The sequence below is a fragment of the Pundamilia nyererei genome, unplaced genomic scaffold, assembly GCF_000239375.1.
Source record: "Pundamilia nyererei isolate P.nyererei 1_Seehausen unplaced genomic scaffold, PunNye1.0 scaffold00167, whole genome shotgun sequence".
Taxonomy (NCBI): domain Eukaryota; kingdom Metazoa; phylum Chordata; class Actinopteri; order Cichliformes; family Cichlidae; genus Pundamilia; species Pundamilia nyererei.
The window spans coordinates 662,222-682,517 of record NW_005187568.1 but is presented as its reverse complement, the minus strand read 5'-3'; the positions used below and the strand labels follow the sequence as shown (position 1 = coordinate 682,517).

At 40.4% G+C, this 20,296-nt stretch overlaps 3 protein-coding genes across 8 annotated transcripts in view; all 3 read left to right on the top strand.

The window, feature by feature from the left end:
- Positions 1 to 5,593, top strand: part of ccdc180 (coiled-coil domain containing 180) — a 24,529-nt gene extending 18,936 nt beyond the window's left edge. For 2 of the 3 annotated variants that reach the window (XM_013914028.1, XM_013914027.1), the window contains exons 28-37: positions 768 to 819; positions 1,549 to 1,638; positions 1,716 to 1,782; positions 2,003 to 2,138; positions 3,282 to 3,442; positions 3,525 to 3,650; positions 3,729 to 3,825; positions 4,942 to 5,038; positions 5,122 to 5,284; positions 5,373 to 5,593. In XM_013914028.1, coding sequence (XP_013769482.1) covers positions 768 to 819; positions 1,549 to 1,638; positions 1,716 to 1,782; positions 2,003 to 2,138; positions 3,282 to 3,442; positions 3,525 to 3,650; positions 3,729 to 3,825; positions 4,942 to 5,038; positions 5,122 to 5,284; positions 5,373 to 5,510 — 1,127 coding nt within the window. In that variant the 3' untranslated portion in view covers positions 5,511 to 5,593. The remainder of the gene's footprint in view (positions 1 to 767; positions 820 to 1,548; positions 1,639 to 1,715; positions 1,783 to 2,002; positions 2,139 to 3,281; positions 3,443 to 3,524; positions 3,651 to 3,728; positions 3,826 to 4,941; positions 5,039 to 5,121; positions 5,285 to 5,372) is intronic. The other variant, XM_013914029.1, reaches the window with a different exon arrangement.
- A 568-nt stretch (positions 5,594 to 6,161) lies between these two features.
- On the top strand, positions 6,162 to 9,143 carry b3galt8 (beta-1,3-galactosyltransferase 8). 3 transcript variants are annotated; one of them, XM_005745805.2, is made up of 2 exons: positions 6,162 to 6,777; positions 6,919 to 9,143. In XM_005745805.2, exons 1-2 carry the CDS (start codon positions 6,385 to 6,387, stop codon positions 7,342 to 7,344), a joined length of 819 nt encoding a protein of 272 aa, XP_005745862.1. In that variant the 5' UTR covers positions 6,162 to 6,384; the 3' UTR covers positions 7,345 to 9,143. The 3 variants fall into 3 exon arrangements, with proteins under 3 accessions (XP_005745862.1, XP_005745861.1, XP_005745860.1); XM_005745804.1 differs by having other exon boundaries at positions 6,162 to 7,112; positions 8,635 to 9,143; XM_005745803.2 differs by having other exon boundaries at positions 6,162 to 7,383; positions 8,635 to 9,143.
- Positions 9,144 to 13,048: 3,905 nt separating this feature from the next.
- The window catches only part of LOC102197698 (dual specificity testis-specific protein kinase 1), a 28,090-nt gene continuing 20,842 nt past the window's right edge, over positions 13,049 to 20,296 (top strand). The window contains exons 1-2 of one of the 2 annotated variants that reach the window (XM_005745801.2): positions 13,049 to 13,341; positions 14,572 to 14,638. In XM_005745801.2, coding sequence (XP_005745858.1) covers positions 14,608 to 14,638 — 31 coding nt within the window. In that variant the 5' untranslated portion in view covers positions 13,049 to 13,341; positions 14,572 to 14,607. The remainder of the gene's footprint in view (positions 13,342 to 14,571; positions 14,639 to 20,296) is intronic. The other variant, XM_005745802.2, reaches the window with a different exon arrangement.

Here is a 20,296-nt window from a genome sequence, read left to right as displayed (position 1 = left end):
AAAAAAAAAAAACTTTCACGAACTGAAAACTTTCAAATGAAGTATTTTGGCATTACAGTTTTTCATTTGTGTGTTCAGAGTAACCAAAGACTATATAAACAAGGTGTGTGTCTGTGTGTCAGCCTTTCTTAACATACCCTTAAGCCTGGATGATTAACTGGTGACTGAAGGGCTTCACACATTGAATGCATAAAATCAATATGAGTATTTTGTGCATTCTAAATATTTTTCAGACAAAGCTATTCTTTGTGCATCTGTTCACACTGACCGCGTTATTTCACTGGGACACATTTTTGGCATTTATTTTTTCAAACCAACCTTCATTTTTTTGGACCCAAATAAACAGATCTGACCGCAGACTGCATTTGGAAACAAATGTCCTCATAGCTCAAACGCACACCAGTACTGACTACTAGAGAGATGGAAATAGAAAAATAATTCTGTTTTACTTCAGACATACAGCTATACGCTGCTCCAGGTCATGCTGCCTACTTGTGAGAATTGGATGAACCCAGAATCTCAGTTTCTTACTTTTCTTGTTTAGAAACGTCAGAACCAGCTCATCATGACTTGCTGTCAACTTATTTTCTTTTAAAGTGCGTTTTTTTGAGGAGGAATTTTCCACAAAATGTGTTCGGTGTGTATATATGTTATACAGCAAGTTTGGATCTGGAAAATTCTCAATTTCGTGTTGTTGGTTTTTTGCAATGCGTTTGGTGTTTAACAGCCAACCCAGTTCAGACTGACAGCATGTTGTGTTTCTGCAGGTCTGAATCCTATCCAGCTTCAGCAGAGACAAGATTCTGTCAATGCACCGAGGTAAACACATGTAGAAACATGATGCATTGCAACTCATCTGAACATCAATGTCATTTTATTTATGGTCGCAAACATAACAACACTGACAGCCATTTTACTTTCTTGATATGTCATCATCACTGATGACCTTACACCCAGATAGTATTTAAAAATAATAAAAAATTATACAATCTAAGTCTTTCTAACTGGCATACTGTAATGTCATACACTAATACTTCTAGTATTATTATCCTAGTATATTGCCCCGAAACCTAACCTCATGTTTTGGTGAAAAATAAAATTAAACTTTTTTGGAATAATACAAATATTTTAGAAGTGTGTCGAATACAATTATTTTTTGTTCTCTTATTGCCAAGACCTATTTCCATAAGTCACAAATCTCATAATCTGGTACATTAGGATAATGGAGTAAGGGATACTATATCCCTAACAGAATTCCATAGTTGACTAACACATGTCCTATTTTTAGAGGAAAATGGGGTTTGCCAAGACTAGGGAGAAGAATTGTAGGGTTAGGGTTACCCAAATCAAATGGTGTTAGCTGATCCGTTCTGTCCCCTTCCTTCAAACATGGTAATGTGAGGTTTAAGGTTAGCTGTAGACAAAATGGCAAATTTGAGGATTCATATTAAGGTGATTTTTAGTACAATAACCACTAATAGATATATGTTATAGATAATCTATGACTTGTTTGTCCTATTTTATTTTTAACCTGTGTTTGTATTTCAGTGTAAAGAGGGGCGCCAGGTTTATCAGGACTGATATCAGGCATGAGAGAAGGTTCCAGATTTTTGGACCCGAACCAGATCAGAGTGCACAGTGAGTCCCAACTGATTCAGATCTGATGTGTAGCTTATGGAATGTTCTAGTTCCATTATGATATTTCTGCATTTCAGGTCTTTTAGCTCCAAAGTTAATTTGGCGTTGTGGAAAGCCAATGACATTCTCCTGCAGCTTGCTGAGGTAACATAAACATGACTGAGGGGAAATCCTATCCCTAACAGTTTCCTGAAAACCACAGAGCACTCGATAATTAAATTATTTTCTGATGCTAAGGTTCCACTTTAACTTCACACTGATCCACATCATCTTCTCACTTGATGTTATCATTGGTCCAAACTGAAGTCAAATTGACCTCAACCTGCACAAACTAACACGAACCTTTCGCTTGTCCATCCATCAGGACTTTTATCGCAGTGAGCGTCTAAGCTGTTTCCAGCTTCTTCCTGACTCCTTGGACCAATGGATTGAGAACACGCAGCAGAAGCTGGTGGGATACCACGAGCAGGCAAGCAGGTTTCTGGACACCAGCAGAGATGGTACCCATTCAGTAATACAACAATTTTCTGTCCATCTTTTTGATGACTAACATTTCTATAATTTTACACTGTAATCTGGCTGAGGCCTTAACCTTGTCCTAATCTGAACTCTAACAGTCCTTTGAAGATCTGGTCCAAACAGATGCTAGATGAAAATATCCAGCCTTCCTTTATATACATAGTTGGATTTTCTCCGTTCTGAACTCAGCAACCTTGGGTGAGGTAAATTAAAAACTCCTTAGTGGCAGGACCACTGGAGTGGATGAGATTTGCCCTGAACTCCAGTGCAATAGTTACACCCTTTTGCACATGCTCAGTAAAATGACAACTGATAAAGTTTAACAGGTTAGAGTGTAACTTAAACCAGTCCCAAAGAGTGGACTAAAACGACAGTTGCCAGGTTTAAATTATTTATTGCAAGCTGCCTGATACAGAGAAAGCAACTGTGGAGGGGAGTGAATAGGCAGGTTTTGGACACAACATCTGGACTAGCAACCTTCCCAGAGCATAGTCTTCCTAGTTCCAATCCCACCTTTGTCTCTGTGACAGACAATGGTGGAAGAACAGGTGTGAGATAGGAAATAGCTGCCATATTAGAGATGCAGGGAGACGTGGGAGCTGTGGTTGAGAAGCACACAATTGGAGGAGTTGCACTGAAGATGCCCACGTGTTGAAAAGAATTAGGAGAAAGTGATGGAGGAGCAGCAGTGGATGTAGGTGTGACCACACCGTAAAATCAATTGAAGAACTGGTTGAGTTCATCAGCTCTACCCACTTCACCCAGGAGTGGCTGTCTTTTGTTTTTGCTGTAGCCAGAGATGGTGTTGATTGCTCTCCACACCTCACAGATGTTGTTGGGCTGTAGATTCCTTTTTGTATTTCACTTTTGCCATTTTCAGTCTCTCCTTCAGCTCATGATGCACATGTTTGAGCTGTTCTATGTCACCATCTCTAAAAGCTATATTTTTCCCATGTCCCAAAACAAAAACTACAGAATTAGAACAGACACATGAGAGATACAAACAGGAACATCAGGCTGAACTTATATATCTTAGAAAGATACAAATATCTCAAAGCAGTCACACAGAATAAGCACCTAAAAATTTTATACACACTGTCTGTCTCTACCTGTCTATGGGTCAGATGTGGTGAAGCAGCTGTCTGTGTTCGAGGAGCTGCTACTTTTATCACCTGCAGTTTTGATCAGTGACCATGAGCGACAGCATGGGGCGGGGCTCAGAGAGGAAGTGGCGAGACTCACACAGAAACTGGAGAAGACTCTGGCAGCCAGTGAGAAGGAGAAGGTGTGAAGCTGTGATGCAGAAGGCTCTGATACAGACAGTAAAGATCTGCAAGCTGACTGGTTTCTATGTGTCTGGTTGTCAGAGTGTGAACATAGGTCAGCTGCGAACGTCTCTCGGGGAGGATGAGCTGGAGATGCTGAACAGCAGAGAAGAGCTGAGACAGCAGCAGCTACACAGCACTATCTCCAGTGCACACCTTGAGCTGCAGGTATGTGACAGTGGCACCAGATAACACCTTTCTAATCTGCAGTCTCACTTTGAGTGTGCATTTTATTATTGAATGCAGGAATGTGTGAGAGGCAGAGGGGAGGAGTTTGTTACATCACTGGCTTCTCTGACAGAGAAGCTGCTCCATCAGATGAATGACCTCTTTAGCCCTGCAGGTAACCTTTACTCATTTGTACCATCATAATGGCTGTGTGTGTGTGCATGTGTGTGTGTGTGCAGAGATGCTTACCTTAAGCTGTAATGGACATATTATAAACATCTGTTCAGTTAGGCTATAAATCATAGATGATCACCTGCCTGACGTGCTGCAAGTAATGGAGCCTACATAGCAATTTCCCTGTGGTAATTAGCACCAAGACATCAGACCTTGGAATAGTCGCTTAGGCTCATATGTAAAAAGATGGCAGTGTTGTCAAGCTTTTGAATAGTTTTTTATTGGAGTTTATTGATGATTCCAATAAAATGACCTTGGAAATGTAAGTTTGTCTGAGCGATCGGATTTAAATGGCATCCATCAGGCAGGTGCCCAAGAACATAATGATTGCTCTGCCAGAGCTCCAGCATTGCTCTGTAGAGAGACAAGAACCTTCCAGGAGTACAACCATTTCTGCAGCACTCCACCAATCAGCCCTGGGCTGACAGAAGTGACTCAGCAGTCAAATGCACATGGCAGCCTGGAGTTTGCTGAAAAACCAAATGAAGGATGCTCAGCCCATGAGAAACAAAGTTCTCTGGCTTTGGGACCACTCTGTCAATGTCCTTGAGTTGTTCAGCCACAGACCAGACTTGAACCCAATTGAACATCTCTGGAGAGATCTGAAAATGTGCACCAATCCTTCAAATCCCACCTGATGAAACATGAGAGGTTCTGCAAAGAAAATTCGGAGTAGCTACCCCAAAATATGTGTACCATGCTTGTAGCATCATACTCAAAAAAGACTTCAAACTGTAATTGCTGCCAAAGCTGCTTCAACAAAGTATTGAGCAAAGATTGTGGGGTATTGTGTGTAGAATTTTGAGGTGAAAAGGCTGTTACATTCCAAAATGTGAAACAAGTGAAGTGAATACTTTCTGGATAAAGTCACTAAAATTTGAAAGCATCTGAATGGTGATTTCCCACGTGCATTTTATATATCTGGGTAACCAATGAAATTAAAATTTATTTATATAGTGCTTAAAAATTTCTGCCCAGATAAGTTTCCAGATGCATTTCAAGATGAGTACTTCCAAAACAACTTTGAATAATTTTTATGTTTAACCTGTTTCCATAGAAACTGGTACAGCAACAGCACGACAGCAGACAGAAGGTGGTGCTGTTACTGTAGAAGCAGCATCTGAAACAGGAAGCAGACCAAGCGCTGAAAATAGGTAACCTTTGACCTCTGACCTGCATGTTACCCCTGGCAGTACAGATGTTTGTGACTAGAGAAGAAACTATAGTCAATTTAAAGTGTGTGTGTGTGTGTGTGTGTGTGTGTGTGCATGGACATGACAACCAACAGCACAGGTGACCTGCCATCTTCTCATACTACGGTAACAACAGTTTCGATCGCTACATCCAAGTGGACCCCAGGACATGTGACTGTTATGGAGCAAAGAAACACTGCTATGAAGGTGTGTATACACACACACACACACACACACACACACAAACAAAATGACACACGTAATTAATGTTTGTGTGTGTGTGTGTGTGTGTCAGCGGTTTGAGCAAGTGGTCAAGTTGGAACTGTTGCTCTCAGACGACATGAAACGAAGACAGCTGAGCGAACAGCAGAGCTGGAACACACACTGGAGACAACAGATACACTCTCTGAAACTGATACAGAAGCCAACATAGCAGCAGCTGACTGAAAGTTTTTGGTGTAGGCTGTGATGACATTTACTGCATTTAATGTTTGTTAATAAAACAGAGAAGAAGAAAAACTTCCTGACATCAGTTGTTGTTTTTTTCTACCAGCAGCAGAGTCATGAACATCTGACCACCTACATTAGCCGTGCAAGAGAAGCAGAATGAGAGCCTTCCCATAACCAAACATATGTCGACACCTGAACACATTTTACTCTGAATGTGACAAAGCACTAACTTGAAACATCTAATGTGATTCTTGTCTCACTAGGAAATTAAGAAATATTAGTGCCTTTTCCAAGGTTTTTATACTTAACTAAAAGTAACCTAAAGATATGTAGGTTATCTTTATTAACCTAAAGAAAATTACGTATGAAAAACTTACTAACATAAAAACTCAAAACTAAACTTTAGAAAGAAAGGAAAACTAGCTCAAAATATGTTGCACTTGGGCAAACAGAGCTTGCTCCTTACTGTCATTTATATACTAAGATGCAGCCAGTTCAATAAAAACCATCAATCTGCTGCCAGCAGGACGAGTTAGAGGCTCAATCCTGAGGAGACGACTAACGTAAATTTTCCTTGAAGTCGATAAAGTGGTTTTCGAGGTCAGGAAAGTGGTTAGGAGTAGGAGGTCGGAGGTACTTTTGGAACGCACCCGTGGAGTTGGCAGTAACACGCCTTATTGTTGGCCTTCAACCGCGGAAGAAGAGACGAAGAAGAAGTGGCAGCTTGTAAGACAACTTTCTACTTCCCGGTCCTCCCAGCTGGGAAACATGTTCCGTGTGGGATCACGGGGACCCGGGCTGAGGGGCCTGCTATCGGACGCGTTAGGGAAATAAAGAGAGGCTCGTCGGTTTAGACCATGCGGGCAACTTTAATCCGGAGGCTGGTGAAGTTACTCAGCGCTGCCGCTGTGCTGGCCCTGACTGCGCATATCTTAGCCAGCTCACTGAGTAAACAGACGCCAGAGCCCAGCCCGCTTCCCCCGGAGGAGTACCGTCTCGTAGACCCTCAGACATACCGCTACCTCCTCAATCAGCCCAGTGTTTGCAGGCACAGGAGCCCCTTCCTACTGTTCATGGTGCCCGTGGGGGCTGAGGACGCTGCGGCACGGGAGGCCATCAGGAAAACGTGGAGCGCCTCTGGCCGGGACACCCTCACTCTTTTCTTTGTGGGGATCCCACAGAGGCCACAGATGTCGGCCCTCCAGCAGAAACTGGAGGAGGAGAGCAGGCAGCATGCAGACATCGTCCAGGTGAACTTTGTGGATAATTACCACAATCTGACAATCAAAACCATGATGATGATGAGGTGGCTGGCTACTTACTGCCCCGGTGCGTCCTACGCCATGAAGGTGGATGCAGACATCTTTGTTAATGTCTTTTACCTGATCCAGTGGCTGAGGAACTCCCCCAAGGAGAACTTCATCACAGGGTCGGTGATCCAGGATGGCAGGCCACGGCGGGAGCCCAACAGCAAGTGGTACGTGTCAGAGGAGCTATATCCAGAGGAGAGCTTCCCCTCCTACGTGTCTGGAGCCGGTTACGTGTTCTCCGCTGACCTGGCAGCCAGGATCTCCTGGGCCTCCAGGTTTGTGCGGGTCATCCCTTTGGAGGATGTCTATGTGGGCTTGTGCTTGCGGATGCTGGGTGTCAGGCCTGTGTACGCCTACAGCCTGCCGTTCTTCAGAAGCCTGTTCGAAATCAAAAACCTGAAGTACGACAGGTGCACCTTCGCCAAGTTGATCATTGTTAATGGCTTTAAGGCACCAAAGCTGCTGAGGGTTTGGCAGGACTTTGCCAAAAGCCACGAAAGATGCTGATCACATTTACCTGGTGCCTTACCAGGCAATTCTAAGAGAGTAAGTCTGCTGCAAAGGAAAGAAGGCCAGCTGATACACAGAGGTTAGGGTGGCAAACAGCATCAGCTGATCAGTCTATCAACAGAAAAATATCTTCTTGAAAACCTTTTAGGTCTTAGTTTAGACTCATCCTCATCAGTCTCCTTACTCAATACTGAATATTTGGCTTTTCATAAACAGAATTATAGCAGATATGTTTTCAAATCTACTAATAAAAAGAAAAATAGGAACATTTTTGTATTAACACTCAACTCAAAAGTTGAGCAAGTACTCATTTAGGCTATAAAAAACCCTTTTGTGATAAGTTAAGTGTTTAATTTATTTCTGTGCCAAAAGTTTGGCGGTTCCACCTTGTCAAATGTGACACTTTGATATTTCCTTTTTGTCATAAATTACACTAAACTCAATCAGATGAGTTGCTGAAGAATATGATCGCTGTAGGGAAAGTGAGAATGAAAATGGTTGTTGCCTTAAATTTTAAAACTGATGAGGAAAGAAAGTATGTTGAAAAGTTGCTCAACTCAGACATGTCAGTAACATCAAAGATCAGATGTGCCTAAACACTGATCAGAATAAAACCCTGCCAGTGAGTACTGATCTACCTCCTTGGGTTAAGGCCACGTTAAGACACAGCTTTAAACCTTAGCTTCAGTTAGTAAGTCACACATTCATTTAAAAAATGACTTGCCACCTTTTTTACTTTGTGATATTATTTTTTGACCCAAAAAATAATCAAAGAGTTAAAAATGTGACCGAATTTTCTGTTTGACTCATCAGTGGGCTTAACATCTATGTTACAGTCCCTTCCTTGAGCAATCAACAGTTCTGTGATATTTGAAAGAAAATGTGTATTCACTGCAGTGTTTCAGCTTCTTTTACTGCTCCTAGCCTATGCCAAAGAAGTGCTTTTATACCAAAGGTTCTTTGAAAGTATTCTCCTGTTAGTGCCTGATGGGTTTAGGGTCTATGTGTACGTGGAGTCACAAAACCCAGCACAACACAGTACTTTTTGCTTCCTGTTTGAATTGGCGACAGGAAGTTATGGTAAGTCGCTCAGTTAAGACTCATGGATGCCTCCTCCTCTGAAGCAGTTTGCCCTTTTTAGAGTTCAGCAGCAAAAAAACAAAACAAAACAAAACACAGCATTTCAAGAGAGCAAAGCTGCACTGACACACACATTTCTAACGCAAAGCGTTCGGTGACTAGTCATGTGTTGTCTGAATTAACATTTTGTTTTTGTGTGTTTGTCAGATTTAGATTAAGATCAAATCACGGTCCTCATACCTGCACCGTGACGTTTGTTTGTACTGCAGAGAAAAATACCAAAGATACCTCACCAGTGGCTCGTGCACTGCACTTTAAGACGGGTTTGTTGGAATGATTCTCGATGTGTTAAACAAAAATGTCTAAATTGCACTGATTACTTTATACTGCAATCAAGCTATGTGTATCCCGCAGCTTTTTTTGTCAGGGTCCCGTTTACTCATGCATAGTAGTCATACATGACAAACCAGCAGGTGGCAGTAGTGACTTGAAGATGAGAAATCAGGTTTACTGCTGGTGATTTATTGTGATAACTGTAGGGTGTTGCAGGGATAAAATGGTACCTGTGAGTTGGTTCAATGTAATTTTTGCCTGTCAAACAGGGAGCCTGATCATCCCTGTTTAATATTACTGCTGCTGCTCCTTTGCCAACCTTGACAAATGCTGTTTCTATTTAGCGTGTATAATTTTTATATAAATAAAAGTTTTGGAAAATGTGGAGTGGGGTGTTTGAGATGTTATGTGTGTTAAATAGTGGAGGAATTTTTCCATTTTTGTTATATTATTGCACAATATTTTTAAATGTATCCTTGTTTAACTCTGTTGGATTTGTTTTGGCCATAATTTATTATTCTGACAAAATATGAATTGAATGTGATTTATTGCAATTCAGAATTATAACAAGCCATTTGGTAAATAGATTACATGGGCCATCACACCATAGTGATATTAGAATAGGACCCTCTGGATGCTGGCGGTGATGAAGATGAAGATGGGGGCTCCAGTGACTATGGGGTGCTTTTGAGGAGGGCTTATCAAATGAGAATCTGAAAGACAGAAGAGCACAGAGAATGGAGGCTTATTGGCTCAGAGAAGAGGGGAAAGAAGTTGATTGGACAAGAGCAGAGATATCAGCATTGAGTCTGACAGTATGGGGAAGTGGAAGTGATGTAAAGAACAGACACACAGCTAGATTAATGTTCTGGTTCTTCTATAGTACATTTCTATTTAATTTCAGCACTCAAAGTGCTTTCACGTCACTCACACACACAACATTTATCTAACATTTAAACACGTTCTGGTGGATGCATCAGGGGCAACTCAGGGTTCATATCGACAGGAAGCACCAGAGATCAGTTCCCTAATCTTTGGACTGCTACATGAGCTGCTTTACTGCCTGAGCCACAGCCACCTGAGATGTGTGATTACAGTTGTTCCCTATTGAACCTGTGTTGCAGCTTCATTTATTAAACATCCATTGTATTCAGTTTTGTCTTTTTCTCTTTTTGCTGTAACTAAAATATTTCTGAATCTGTGTTACCCAGTAATTAAATGCGTAAATCTTTATATTTATGGCATTTTGAACGAGTTTAAAAAGTCACTACAAGTAGGTCTGAAGTTCTTTGGCACATTGTTGGCACAATGGGTAAAATGTAAATAAAAAGAAAATTCAGTGTCTTCTGAATCTATTATATAAGATTCAGATATATTTGTCAGAAAACCACATGAAGTTTGAGGAAAGTGTGATGTAGACAACAGCATCTTTCATCTTCAGAGAAGTCACGTTACAGTCAGTGTTGTTTCAACCGTATCCTTAAATGCATCTTATTCAGCCAAGCATGCAGCGACACACGCAAGCACCAGTGTGGACAGAAGCACATTGCTACAACATTGCCTTCCTTACCAGTGCACCTCACTGCAATTCCTCTCAAAAGAAAAACACATTGGGGTGTTTTCTATGGTGCTTCAATGGGGGATAAAGCACAGGTAGCACTGAAAATCCAGCCTGGAGAGAGTGAGAGCGCAGATGAAGATGGAAGTACCCAACAGTAGGAAAGCAGCAGGAAGAAGCTGAGAGTGAGAATGAGGAACTTGCTGGTGGTAAAAATAGAAGCACTGAAGCAGAATTAAAGCAGGATGTTTGATCGCTTCATTTATAGCTGGAATGTACTGCTGCTGGCAGACCTCTGTGAAAACAACCAGTGTGAGGATGTGGAAAAAACTTCAAATGTTATGTATTGTAATGATTTTACAGATAATCCTAGAGGTGTCTGTAACTGTAATATTTCTAGCAACACTTTAACACATCAGAACGGGGCGTCCTGTCCTGTCTGATTAGACGATAATGTCACTTTTTGATGTATATTTTATGCAGGTTTTGATTGGCTGTGATTCAAGGTGTGGCCTGTGAAATTTTTGAGATTTCCACGAATTAAAAATTGGGCATAAACACAGCTGCAGTTTAGACCCACTGAGGGCTCTGTACACTGCTCAAGGTGCAGACAACAAAATTTAACAGGTTCTCAACCACTCCACCAATTTTTATTCAAATCAGAAAGGTCGTTGTTGTAGCACGTACAGATGGACAAACAAATGGGAAATACAGCAACACCCTGGTTGAAGTAAAGGAAAAAAAAATCTCATGTTAGATAAGTAAACAAGCGGGAAAAAAAATGCAATTAGCATTTGATGCTGTGTAATGACTGGAGTGCTGACTGATGATTGCAACAGCACCGGTGAGTGGGCTCAGAAATGGACAGCTGAGTCTCCATGATTCACCAGCATGGCTGATTGTCAGCAGATGGCAGCCTTACAGCAAACCTGCAACACCCACAGCAGCCTCGCAGCTGACAGTCTGCATGTATTTTTTTCCCTTCTGAGCTGGCAATAAACCAAACGCATCGCTCACAGGGAGAAGACGGTGCCAGTGTTTCTTTCAAGAAGCTCGACACACCTCTTGTGAACACACAGATATTCGTCAGCTTCTGGGCGACACGCCTGTGTGCAAGCTGACCTTTAAACTTTAAGGTAGACACAGTTTTTCATAAAGACTACATCAGATAGTTTCCAACAAGCTTGAAAGTCAGTATTTGGTACGATCACCTTTATTCTTTATCACAGTCTAAACTCTCTTAGGCAAGCTCTCCTGTAATGTCTTTAAGCAGTCTTCAGGAATAGTTCTCCAGGCTTCTTGAAGGACAATCAGAGCTCTTCTTTGGATGTTTCTGCTTTTTGTTGCGTTCACACAGCTTCAATAATGTCTGAGCTCCGGGAAGGCCAACCCATGACTGATAGTGTTCCACTATGTATTTTCCTATCTAGTTATTGGAAATCAGATGTTTTCCAGATGATATCACATAGTAGATCAAAAGATTGTTTTCTTCATCCCTAATTCAATCAAATTTAACAAGATCTCCAACACCACAGACTGAAATGCAGCCCCAAAATATGACAGAGCAGCCACTGCGTTGTACAGATGGCTGTAAACACTTTATCCTGAGCTTACATATCCATAACAGTTTGAAAAAAAATCACATTTGGATTCATCACTCCATGAAAACATATGGCTTCTTGACAGTCACCTTTCCACTGACACCATTACTGATGAGGCTTGGTGAACACTAGACGAATCAGCTGAAGGTCCAAATGCATCCCTCGGTCCGGTGTCAGGTTTTTGCTTTTGCTCTTTTGTAAGCACAGGCCTTTAGATACTGTTCTTCTGCTGTAGGTGTTTTTTAGGCTTGCGACTTCTTCTTTTGTCCTCCAGTTGACTTTGACTGTGCACCACGATGACATATGCCAGGCTTTCAGTTAATAGCTCTTTTGGAATTACCCTTTTTTTGGGAAATACTATTTTATGTCTGTCAGACTGCGTGGCATTTATTTTAAATAAACAAATTGGAAAAAAATATCAAACTATCTAAATGTACATGCTGTTAAAAGTGGAACTTTTTACGGTGTAAATATGACATATTCACTGCGTTGCTTTTCTGTGGTGGGGACCTGGTCTTGCGTTTTGAAGCTGGCATTATGTAATTTGAAATGTAAATCAGACTAAAGGGACTAACAGGACTACCCTGTAGGGATTCCATTTTGAGATAATATGTCAATAAATAATTTTCTGGTGCTATCAAGTATGTTAATCCACAAATTATGTTGCTAATTACCTTGATTGATAGTGACAGAAAAGGGTTAGCCTAAATGATCCTGTATTGTTGTGTTACCCTTGTCATATACAGACCCCCGCGCCCCTACGTCCATTTTTCGTTTATTTGTGCGCGGTCTGCTCCAATCTATTCATTTCCCACACTGACTGAGTGGGAGTTTATGCTCTGAGCCAGTACTCAGCATTGTTCAAAACACTCCCACCTCTGTGCTGTATCTAGATACTTCTCATCAGTACGAACAGCTGTGACAGCACTGTATCCTTTATAGTCAGTATTGTTGTGAAGACTCAGCACAGGCTTGCAGGGCCCTTGAAGTACAATAGTTGCCCTCTAACAATACATTTAAATCCAGTGTGTCATAAAGCCTGTAAAAAACAAAAATCGCCACTGTATGTGAAAATGTTCATCATTTCCTCAGTATCCTCCCGACATCAACACAGACTCTTTGAGGCTGTCTCCCTGCCTGCCCGCGCTGGCCGGCCTCCTCTCCTCGTGGGTGGAGTTTCATCCACCGACGTGCTGGTGAAGCTGGTTCCTAAGACAACACATGAAACATGCATTTGCATTAGCGAGGCTCGTTTCAACACCGACGCCGTGAGCTGACTTTACCACCCGCTCTCTGTGAAGAAAGCTACCAAAACAACCGCGACTTCCTGCACACACAGCGAAGTAGAGCGGATATATGATGCCAAGTATTTCAGCGACACTTTAAAGCAGATCTGCACATCGACGCTGGGACTCAGTCTATGTAAGTGCTGGACGATTTAACAGAAAATGGATTATGTTAAACGGTTAAAACTAAAGTTTGTCTGCCACTAGGCGCGAAATGCTCAGCACCATCCGAACTTAATATTGACTACAATGGAAAACACCAAACTGTGATAGTGCCCACTGGTTTCACCCAGGGGTAGTCATTCATAGTGCGGTCCCCAGAAACTCTGAAGAGGGGCCTTTTTTTTTTTTTTAACTTAAAGTCAGATAGAAGAGAGAAAAAGGAAACGTGCTTTGTGGTTAGGTGTGCACATCCTTAAAGCTGTCTTAACAGATATTTACAGTTTAGCAACAGGACTAATTATAATGTGTGATATCAAATTTGTTTAGCATGATCCATTTAAAAGTGTCACCTCAGCTTTCTAAGCTGAGAAATGAAACCAGTGACAAAGTTCCAAAAAGCTGCAGTTCCTCTAATGTCCACTTGACTTTGACTCTAAAAATGAGTCAATCCCCATAGAATCTTATTTCAAAGTGGCCACTTTAAATAGGATTCAAACACATGCGTGTAACATGGTACAAAAATGTTGGCCTTTATGGATAGTTTTCATTTTTATGGCAACTCTTTAACGAGTGAATTCTGCTAAGTGAAGCTGCTAAAGTGGATGTCTCTGCTGTGTTTGAGCTGTTCTCTGACAAATGATACGGCCTAGTGTGAGGTACTGACCATTCAACTGCACTTGTACTGTTTATGGATGCTGCTTGTTACTCGAGCTTGCTAGCGTTAGCTGCTAATTTTTACACTGGTCAAAATATTGATATTCCAATTAAAGTACAGAATTCAAAATCAAGGTTAATGTTTTTGCTTTTTAAGGTTTATAACTCTCCTGGAAAGAAAAAATAATCACTCACTCAAATCACTTATCACTCTCCTGATAAGGAAGGATCACAGGTCACATGGGTTGTGAACCACTGTGACAGTGGTGTTAATTCAGCATCATGAATAATAATAATAATAATCATAAACAGGAAGGTTTGTATGTCTTTTTGTGCAAAGGCACTGATTTAGTTTCTTTAGCAGTTTTTAACCATAATGCATGAAGTAACAGCTGTCTCGTAGTTCAGTGTCCTGTCTGTCAATCAGTGTTTGTGTTATTGTTCAGTGTTGCTTGCTTGCTTGTTTTTCTCTTGTCTTGTCTTTGTAAAAAGCTGTGTGTGTGCATGTGTGTGTGTGTGTGTGTGCTTTTTGACTGTGGTTCCTCCTCAGTTTCTGCAGAGGCTTCTGGATTTGTTCCACTACAAGATGCACATGAATAGCTTATTAAATCAGTGGAGTAAGTATTAAGATTTTTAATGAATTTTCATTCCATTTTCATGTAGTTTGCCAATGGATTGTAAATGCAACGACTCCAAAGCAATCTGACAGTGAACTGAGAAATCACAACTTTATCGCTCGTCTCGAGCTGTGATGTGTTTCGGTGCTGCACTGCTTACCGTAATGTCAGTGTGTCACCTCCACAGCAGCGGCTGTATGTGTTAAATAAGTGTGTATTTGATGGACTCTTGCTTTAAGCAGGTGAATCTGCTGTAGGGTATTTGTGTCTAGCTCTGCAATGTTCTGAAATAGAAAGACTTTGCTCAGCAGCAGCCTGTCTAAATGTGTCCAGAGATGGTGCGTTACAGAGGTGTCCCGTTACCTGGGCTCCATGTTCAACACATCCTGTGTAGGCTTGAAGTTACCAGCTACAAATGTCTGCATTTGACTTGGTGACTTGCTAAAATAACATGTCAGTTTTTATAAAATGATCACAATAATCTGCATTGGAGCAGGTTAGAAGTTACAGTGATGATCCATCTGTGTTAAAAAGAGCCAACTTTGTGACACTGAAAACCTGTTAATGAATTGCTAACCCACGATGCGATGAACTTGTGGTTTGTTCTTACCTTTTGAAATGGCTGCTTTAAGAACAGGAACCAGGTTTGTGAACACTCGCAGTCGACTTGCATTGCATGCATTAAGACGGCTTTGTCAGTCTGCTATCAGGCTGCTGTCAATGTGCACTCAGTTTGCGATTAACTTGGGTCAAGCTGTCAAATAACTGCAACTGCATAGTACTGTTTTTAGTAATATGGCGAGTAGCATCAATATGAAAATTATGAATCGCTTGAACAGAAATGAACTACAAATACTTAACTAATTACTCCTTACTTTCCTCCACAAATTGTAATTTAGTTGCTGCGAAATGGCATGGGTAGAACTTGACAGGTGAACTAACTTTTATTTAAGGACCTACCCACTTGACATCTTTGAAGTTATATAGGCTTTGAGGCGAGTGACTGAACTCACTACCAATTTGAGCAAATATACTGCTTTCCCACATTAGCTGTGATAGCTGGAATAACTAGCTTCTGTTGGCTAGTTTCACTTGTGATCTTTTTGCTCTTTAATCATATTTAATGTAGTAGAGGTGAGTCTGAATTATCAACACTGTATTCCCTGTCAGTGTTGGTCAAGTTAGTTGAAAATAGCAATAGTAATTGCTAATTTTCAAAAGTAATTAGTTACTTATTACTTAGTTACTTTTTAAAAACACGATACACAACCTAAATAGGTAATAAAGCAATAGACCTGTCAGCCCAATTCTATTTTTTTTTCCTGCATAATCCATCATATAAAATTGAATCAAATGAAAAAGTCTCTTTTTAAAATGTGTTTTATTGGCTTTAATCTTTTAATTTTATGCACATTAAATCACGCAAAAATTAAATTATATGCAGAAAATAGGTTTAACATTTAAACCTATTTTCTGCATATTCCAGCATATAAAATAAAATATTCTTTCTGTGTTTACACTCACTCTTTCAAATTGATGCAAGTAAAACAGAACAAAAATAAATAAAATGAAAAGATTCAGCAACACTAAGTCCTGCTGCTCTTAAATCTGTTGTCAGCTGTTTAGCAGGAGTGGAGCTGGTGGAGGTTTGCCCGGTGTCGCAGTCATGTCAGCGGGGGGATCCAAGGGTTTCTCTGTGAATGTCACATTCCCATGACAGTGTGCTAGGTGCTTGCTCAGATTTGAAGTTTCATTTTTCGCTGTAGAAAATTTTCTTTCCATGCAGAGTGTACAGCGGTGTACACTTTTTTACTCAGAGTAATGTCAGTACTTCCAAGCTTTAAATGCTGCATGGTCGTACTCTGTTGATCTACACACACTGCCACAGAGGTTGCACGCACTTACGTCATTGTCATGAGACACTCTCACAAACAAAATCACAGTTTAGTAACGCAATAATGCAGCGTGATTACGAGAAAGTAACAAGAATCGAATTACTTTTTTTGCAATATTAATCCCTTACCTAACTCGTTACTTGAAAAAAAAGTAATTGGATTACAGTAACACATTACTTAACACGTTACTACCCATCGCTGTTCCCGATTCTGTATCCTCTATGGTACTTAAGCTCATAAGTAGACCAAGCTAGTTGGCTTGTTAGATAGTTAAAAAAAATGTTCTATTAGTGTAAATAAATTGATTTGGAATAGGTTTGGCTTTGATGTTGCTTTAGCTTACAGGTGCTAATTGGCGAGCAAACTTTTAGAGTTTTAACATTATTTCTTGAAAGGTGTTGCAGCAGAAACAACATCAGTGGTGTGAAATATAAAAAGAACTTTGCAATAATATTGCTATTATAACATGAACGTAGTAAAATACAATTTTATTTATAGATTTTTTCTGTTTCTTCATTTATTTATTTAGCTTTGAACTCTTTGGGTCACATAGATAATTGCACTGAGTTGTTTTCCCATTACATTGTTGTCCCTGAACTCCTGGGTTTGTCTCTATTACGTATTACAAAAGATATGAGATTGTGCTAATCGCTGGCCAAAACAAACACCTACATCTGAGAGTTACCATTTGACATTTTAGACAAAGAACCATATGCAAATATAATAAAATATTTTACTGCTTGCTCACACAGAATTTATATCTGGAGTTTTTCTGATGACGTTAGGCTTATCGTCTTTTCAATGGTCTGTAGGGGCAGTGAGTTAAATAAATTTGTATTTAGATTATTATCTCTGTTAGCCGCTGGCGTTGTATTCGGCGTGCTGTTTCAAGGTCAGAATTTTACCGCCTTTTTGTTTACCTTGACAGTTCTGCTACATGGCTGGGAATCTTGGCTGCTTAGCTGCAGGGCTCATGTTTGCACTGATTGTGTAGGATGGATCATCCATTTAAAAAGCAGTTCTTAAGTAATCAGTGGTGTTTGCCTCAATCTATCACTGAGGGAAGGATTTCTTTATAAGCAGACTTGCTGTGGTGGAGAGGATTCTATGATATACACACGTGTTTTGTTTTATTTTTATATAAAATCATACTGATGAGTGCATCTCGACTAAACGAAGTGCTCACCTTGCAGGTGGCAAATGCTGAGAATGTCATCTCTAAAATCTCATGTTGTTTTCCTCATATCGCCTCTCTGTGGTGTAAAATATCACAGAAAGTAACATCAGTACTTTTTAATGTGCTAACATTTCGAAAGGGTCTTTCTAAACCCAAACCATAATTTTTTACTTATACCAACTAACTAGTTTTGATGCATCAGCCAACATCAAGTAGTTTTTATGCCTTAGCCAAAGAGCTGAGTTAGGTGGCGAGTTTGTTTATCCCCTTGTCTCTCTTATAGAAAGTTTAATGCACATTATCCACGTTGTGAAGCTTGAATGTGAGCATGTTTACTGTAGCCATCTTTGATTTTGAAACATCAAAAATTTACAAAGTGATTGCCACACTTGATCCAGTCAGACAACTCGTCTTCGTTGGTCTCTTGGGGTGGAAATGCACTTTTTTCCTATATAGCCTGAAGTTGACAAACATTGATGTTTGGCTCAAACACTGGATGAGTTCAGTGTTGCTGCAGCGATGGTGGGAGGCAGTAGAAGGGGACAGAGATACATTGTGCTGTTTCCACATTTTGTATGACCTCCAGCGCTGTTTTCAGCCCACTCAGCCATCTTGTACAAGTGGTGTCTTGTTCTCAAATGGCATTTTTCTTTTTCAGAAGAAAATATAGAGTGAGGCATCTCTCTGCCCAGTGTTTCCATAAGCGGTTGGGTGTCACTCTGTTGTGGAATAGAATCTTCACTGTTTGTTTGCATGCCATGCATAACCACAGAGAGAAAGAGACACACTCGCTAATATGGTGAGACTCCCAGATGGCCTGATTGCATTTGGAAAAACCAAAGAATTTTGGTTGATCAATGAACATTAATTGACATTTTATAGACCATGCGCATAGACACATGCAATCCTTTTACGCCACTGTCTGCATGGGTACCATATGGGTCACATGTGCTGGCGAAAGTTCTCAGTGGATCTATGGTTACAATCAACTTATGACAGTGCAACAGCTTGAGGTGGTTTTTAACAAATGCCATTTTAAGTGTTTATTTTATTTGCTTTTAAGTTAATTAGTTTACTGTTGCTTAATTGGGGGTTTGGTTGCTACATGTTACCATGTCTTAAATTAAATCTTATATTAATATAAAATATACCCTTCTCTTTTAGCTCAATAAATCAAAATGCATGCTGTGTGTAAGCATTGTGTAAAATATCTTGTCTCTACTGTGAGTTTCTCCTGCCATTCCTGTACACAGCAGAGCTTTTCACAAATACCAAGAGGGGAGAAAAGTTTAGGAGACGATGTAAGTGCGTGTCTCTGCAAATGCACAGTCACATTATGCTTCGATTTAGGGAAAGAAACAAAAGAAAAGAATCAGTCGGGCAATCGGAGATCAGTGTCTGAGTGCTGATCAGTGTCGCTGTTCCACACACATTAATTTCAAAGTAGCACAGAATTCTCAGTACAAACCTGTGTACTTTCACTTATGCACAACGGTGTTGCAAGGTGTGACATAAAACCGCAACGAGGCAGATTCAGTTGATTTTGAATCTTGTAATAATAATTTCATGCATCAACGGGGAAATGAAATTTTCAAAACATTGCCTTGCCTGGCCAGCTGTTGCCACTGGCGATCACTGATATTATTCGTTGGCACAACCCGAGTATGCTAGCTCGTCCTTGAGGCAGTGACGCAGCTACTAAAACAACAGATACTACAAGAGATGCCAAATAAACTTATTTAAACATTTATATATACTCTTCAGTGTTTTACTGTTTAATCTCACAACAAAATGAATCTTGTTCTCCAGCGATGATTTAACCTGGCTAGACCAAATTGCCTACATAACTGTTTGTCTGTGTCTGGCCCCTCCCCCTGTATCATCTCATCATTTTTGTGTAGTCATTACCAAGAGATTACGCTTAAATGTGCGCAACTATGGAATTTTCTTCCATGGGGATGTGGTTGGAGCCACAACCACATTACCACTTCACCATGGTATTAAGAACTATACCGCAGGGCAGAGCACATTACAGAATTACCACCATTACAACTTTGTTGTATCTGAGAATCTTTCCATCCTCTTAATTATATTGTAACGAAAGCATTGGGAAACTGAAACAGTACAAACTTGAGATTGTTTTTTTTGTTGACACTTGACACTTAATGTTCCAGATGCTCCAGTAAAAACAAAACCAGACGCTGCGAAAGTGTGGGGTGGTGTAGCAGAAATAGATTCAAGGTAAAAAAGAAACAAAAGCCTGTAACTTGATCTTTAGCACAGTAAACGCACACAGAGAGGTCAGTGAAGAAAGATGTGGAAAAGAAGTGGAAAGGAAAAACCTCCTTGCTGTCTTGAGAGCTTGAAAAGAAGGCAACTGTGCTTCTTTAGGTCTGTTTTTTGAAACACCTTGGTCAAAAGCAAAATCCAAGAAAATGACACCCCCACTGAAAAGTTCACCAGGGAACATACCAATGAAGGAGGATGGAAACCTCAATGCTGAATTTTATCGGAACCCCCCCCCCTACACACACACACACACACACATACACACACACACACACACAGATCATTACCTGCTGTTTG

Bases quoted from the DNA above. Each gene is read 5' to 3' on its own strand.
- b3galt8 (XM_005745803.2), top strand. From the start codon at position 6,385: ATGCGGGCAACTTTAATCCGGAGGCTGGTGAAGTTACTCAGCGCTGCC.